General features: G+C 39.0%; 2 protein-coding genes across 5 annotated transcripts in view; both read right to left on the bottom strand.

Annotated features, from left to right (window-relative positions):
- The window catches only part of rer1 (retention in endoplasmic reticulum sorting receptor 1), a 9,844-nt gene extending 8,365 nt beyond the window's left edge, over window positions 1-1,479 (bottom strand). For both annotated transcript variants that reach the window (XM_050065185.1, XM_050065184.1), the window contains exon 1: window positions 1,357-1,479. The gene's annotated coding sequence lies outside the window, so the exon portion shown is untranslated. The remainder of the gene's footprint in view (window positions 1-1,356) is intronic.
- Window positions 1,480-2,303: 824 nt separating this feature from the next.
- tp73 (tumor protein p73) overlaps window positions 2,304-4,953 on the bottom strand; it is a 32,218-nt gene continuing 29,568 nt past the window's right edge. For all 3 annotated transcript variants that reach the window (XM_050064961.1, XM_050064963.1, XM_050064962.1), the window contains one exon: window positions 2,304-4,415. In XM_050064961.1, coding sequence (XP_049920918.1) covers window positions 4,014-4,415 — 402 coding nt within the window. In that variant the 3' untranslated portion in view covers window positions 2,304-4,013. The remainder of the gene's footprint in view (window positions 4,416-4,953) is intronic.

The following is a 4,953-nucleotide window of genomic DNA, read 5'->3' on the forward strand; positions in this document are numbered from 1 at the left end:
TCCTCTCTTGCAAGGAGCACCTGTAACATAAATAATTTCCCCTCGGGGATCAATAAAGTATTTCTGATTCTGATTCTGATTCTGTAACACATCCAGGAAGAATAGTTAAGAAGAAGATATGACTACTGAAATTTGGGATCAGCTTTAAAAAGAGGACAAGCTGTTTGGACCTATAAAGACCAGAAACTAGTGGCAGTCTCTGTGTCATACACTCTTTCAGCTGTGATGATGTGGATAGGATAGGCAGCTGTTTGACAGTCAGGTACACACGCACAAGTGGAAGAGGAGATCAGAATGATATCCATGTAGATTACGGGCATTAGGCGAAATGGCCTGGAGAATAAAACCTAGTTGTGGCTCTGTAAAAGCTAACAAGCTAAGTGACGATGTTAAAACTTCAATGCGACCAATAGCGACATATTTCGGCTACTTTCACTTTGGACTTCTCAGACATCCGTTGACTTCGTAACGACTGGATCATACATTTTCTTGGCACGTTAGCTGGTTGTCCACCTTAAACACTGAAGCCTGGGGGTGTGTTTCAGATACACTTAATCGTAGCTCGTAGTGTGTTGCTGTTGCGATTACAGGGCCTTTTAATGATTCATTTTAGACATGCAACGTTAGCCAAAGAGAGGCAAGACCGTGTAGAGCTGTTCGTGGTTGTGGCTAACGTTAGCTGCATACCTAGCTAACAGGCTTAGGCAGTCAGGAAGGCAGCTAATAAATCATAATTCTCACAACAGGCTCTTTGGGAAAACCATGACGTGGATAGTATCGAAAAAAATCACGCAACAACTGTTACTTAGGTTTCGTCAATGATATTATTTTAAAGTTTAGTTTCGTTAGCTTACAAATTAGCCCTAGAAATAGCTAACTATCCATCTAAATGTACATTGCCCTTTGGTCCAAATTACTGCTCGTGTGGGTTGTGTAGTTTTAGTAAGGATTCAATCGACCCTTTTTGGCCCGTAAATGCATTTATATACCTACATTTCACACAACTGCAGTGTACCGTCTATTAAAATCCTGTCAAAAGAAAATGTAGTTCATGTTTCGCCCTCTTTCCATTACAATTTACGTTTATAAGGAAAATATTGAACTACAAATACCAGCAAGGAATGCGACAATCTGACAACTCACTTCCGGAGATACGGTATTACGTTGCCAACGGCTTCACAGCTAGCCAGCTAGCCCGGTTAGAAATAAAAACCATTCTCTTGTAAGTTGACCACATCCGCACTCACTGAATGATACACTCGTTTTAAAATGTGTTTCTTAGTTTCAATACCTGTCTGCGTCTCTTGGTTGTGGCTGCGATTACGGTGAAAATAATCAATGACAGTCTTTTCTTACCTGATACGGCCGCTGTGTCACTACCCGGCTCTACCTAGCTAGCTAAACTAGCCACTTCTCGTGCAAACTGGTGTGAACACGTCAGTACTTCCGCGAGGTTTCGAGCTGACGGCAGGAGGGATAGTTGAGCCCAGAAAATAATCGATGAACTGCTCTCGATTATTGAAGACTTCCGCCTATTGCCATGAATCTATTTTTATACAGTCTATGCCATGAACAAACACATGAACGCACTTCCCTATGTTAGTAATATAATATAACTAATTTACGGTGCGTGTCGCAATGTTGACAATGAAGTTTAATGTCCATTCAAATGAAACTCAGACCAGTAATTAGTCTTAAACCTTTTTTTTTTTTTTTTTTTTAACTTTGATAAAGAGACACATTAGGGACCGTTCTTTACTTATCAGAGGGGGGTGGCTGGGGTGTGTGTTTTGTAACCCTCCACTGATGTACAAATATTTTTCTTGACCCTCTCTAGGTGACTGGCAGAAAATGCATGATGCTCCTTCTATAATAAATTAGTCATTAGATTTTTAAAACGTACCCTTTGATGTTTAACAGTTAAAATCTGGAAGTTGGGAAAAAGCATCTGTTTTTTGGTGGTTAGGGCAAACAGTTTATTTTTGACGAGATTTTAAATGAGATGAAGTGATTTTGATGACATATCACCTTTTAAGCTCAGATTTGGTTGTTTTTTGTTTTGTTTTTTTCTGATGGAAGTGTTGGTCGCACATGATGTGTTCAAGGACTGTCAGAAATCCAACAATACTTTTTGTTTTTACAGTCTCTGGCTATGATAAATGGTGTAATTTTACTAATTTTTAAAGAAAACAACCTTTTATAGAAAACATGGCTTTCAAACCTGCCCGTATGTTTTTGTTAAAAATCACGAGTAAAATAAATAAATATAAAAAAAATGAATACATTAAAACAGTCCCTCAGAGGAAGGCAAATATTTTAATATCTAAGATTTTAAGAAAGAAAAATAAAACACTGTACTTAACAATCTTTTCTGGACACAGATGAACAGCAGTAGTCATATAGGTACACGTATTAATCTTTACAAAACTGGTGACAAAAAAAACAACCTTACCAGGTATATTAAAACAAGCACTATTTCTATTCACATTGTGGTTATGCATAATACTGATCATAAGCACAAATAATCCTAAACTGCTTTACTTTTAAAGCATTAAAGTGCTCTTATTTGACCAGTTGGTGGTTAGTGGGTGAAAGTATGTTTATCTTTGTAAGTGAGAAGGCTTTTGTAAAGAAAATGGATATAAAACAGGTACAAATCATCATGTTACAAAGTCAAGTAGTTACTACAAACACATTTTTGACACTGTTACTAGAATTGCACCATGATTAATCATTATGGATGGCAATCTAGACATAAAACTGGAATGTTGCTATTAAATATCCACAAACAAGTGCCATGAAGATACATACTAGGTACACAACTAGCTATGATCATCAATATGTGAGGACCTTGCCCTGCAAGGTTTTCAAATATACACGGAGAAGGACAAAAATGCTACGGTCTTTTCTAATGTCTTGGTAAACAGGGATGCTATTCTTAATGTTATTCACAATTACGATTAGATCCCAGTTATTAAGATATAATACTGTTTTGATAGTTTGTCTCTCACCTGTTTTGCAACATGTTTCTATACAAGAATTACAGTATTTCCTGAAAAAGTAATGGATACAATGTCTAACTTCTGATCTTACGTGTTGACTGTGATTTCCATTAGCTTTCATGAATACACACAATTAATACCAAAGCCCATTAAGCAAATTTTAAACAATGAAATGATAAGCGTATACTAAACTAGAGGTCATCACATTATCATAGCCATTAAAAATATACATGACTATGAGTTACCATAGGTGTGAGTTTTTACCAGATTTATCATTCAGTTCTTTACATTTGGTTCGAACAGGAGATACAACATTTTGAATCTACATACCCCTTTACAACCACATCTAGTCCAAAACATTTACAACATACAGTATATACATTTATACAAGTGAGGGAAAACTGTAAGAACAATAAATAAGTCAGCTGAGAACTACTTTTGCATATTCAAACACAAAACTGAAACTAGCAAGTTGTGAAACGGTGATTCATCCACTCTGACATTTGTGATTGTGCAATTGCTAAATTTTTCGTTCACTATAAATGTAACTGGATGCTGTAAAAGAAAAATGTGTTACTTATTATTGCACAGCGCAACTAAACAATATTCTAGTTTTCCAGAAAAAAACTCAATATTTATTAACATGCATTTATCAGAGTCCCAAAAAGTATCGTCCAGTCCGTTTGTGTTTAGCGTGGTCTTGACAATGCTGTATTACCACAATGGTATTTGCTAATTAGACTTGAGACGTCCTTTTGTGTAATCTCATGTTCAGTCTTCTGGGTGAAACAATTGTTCAAGCACAAACTAGACTGCACAGGAAGGTGCATTAACACACTGAAATGTCCCACAGTCAAAATGGAACTTGATTCTCTGCAATATCACTGACCGAAATATGACAGCAACACCTGAAAGCACACTGAAAGACTGTATCCACATGCTTTTACTTTGTAAATAGGCTGCTGCTGACAGTCATATTGGAAAACCAGTCCAAAGAGGTTCTCTTCAGGCTCATTGAACATCACTGTCCATGAACTCCTCCTTGATGGAGTGCTTGTTGCGTGACAGCTTGCAATCGGGCATGTCGAAACCAAAGTCAGCCCACTCATCAGTAGCTGCTGCCATCCCTGACGTCCCAACGACCCCTGACCTGTTAGGAATGGTGATGGTGTGGCGGACACGAAAGTGCACAGCCTCCATGACGCGCTGACGTTGGAGTTCCCCACTGGCAGCCCCGATGGCCGCCATGGCAGAGGCAGTCATGTTGCTGCTGGAGCGAAGAAGCTGCTGGCCATGATAGTCATGGTGATGAGTGGAGGCAGGCAGTTGGAGGGGAGCACCTTGTTTCATGTCTTGCAGACCTCGCCAGATGGCAAGGCGGGACTGCTCCGGTATCTTCAGTGCACCTAAATCCTGGTGACGGCACAAAGTTAGACATTGGAGAAGTGTAAGAACGTGGGAGAAAACTACAAAGAAGATAACCAATAAGTTAACCAAAGAGTGCATCCGCATGTTTGCTTATAGACACATATAATATGGGGCCTGCTCTGTACATCATCACTAGTGGTCACACCATGGATGTATTAAGAGACCTGGACAAAGCATTGGCTGCGGGCCCCCATTCATTCAAGCGAGAAAAGCTCTTTTTCTGCGGTATGAAATTACCCAGAAGATCGGCGCTGCTTCCACATCATTGGGCCCATAGAGCAGGCGCACTAGAGACTTACGGCTGCCGAGGACACCTGAGTGGCGGACTTCTAGTTTAGTGCTCCACTAACTTGAATGGGGATAAAATAATTCAATCTTGCAGCTCTTTTAGACTTTACAACTGTTCTCAGTGGTGACATAGTTTCTCTAGATTGCATTGCTCTGGCCTCTAGCACTACCGCAAGAAACCTCGGAGTAATATTTGATCAAGATTTGTCTTTTAATTCTCATTTAAAACAAACCT

This window comes from Epinephelus moara, chromosome 16 (assembly GCF_006386435.1).
Source record: "Epinephelus moara isolate mb chromosome 16, YSFRI_EMoa_1.0, whole genome shotgun sequence".
NCBI classification, from domain to species: domain Eukaryota; kingdom Metazoa; phylum Chordata; class Actinopteri; order Perciformes; family Serranidae; genus Epinephelus; species Epinephelus moara.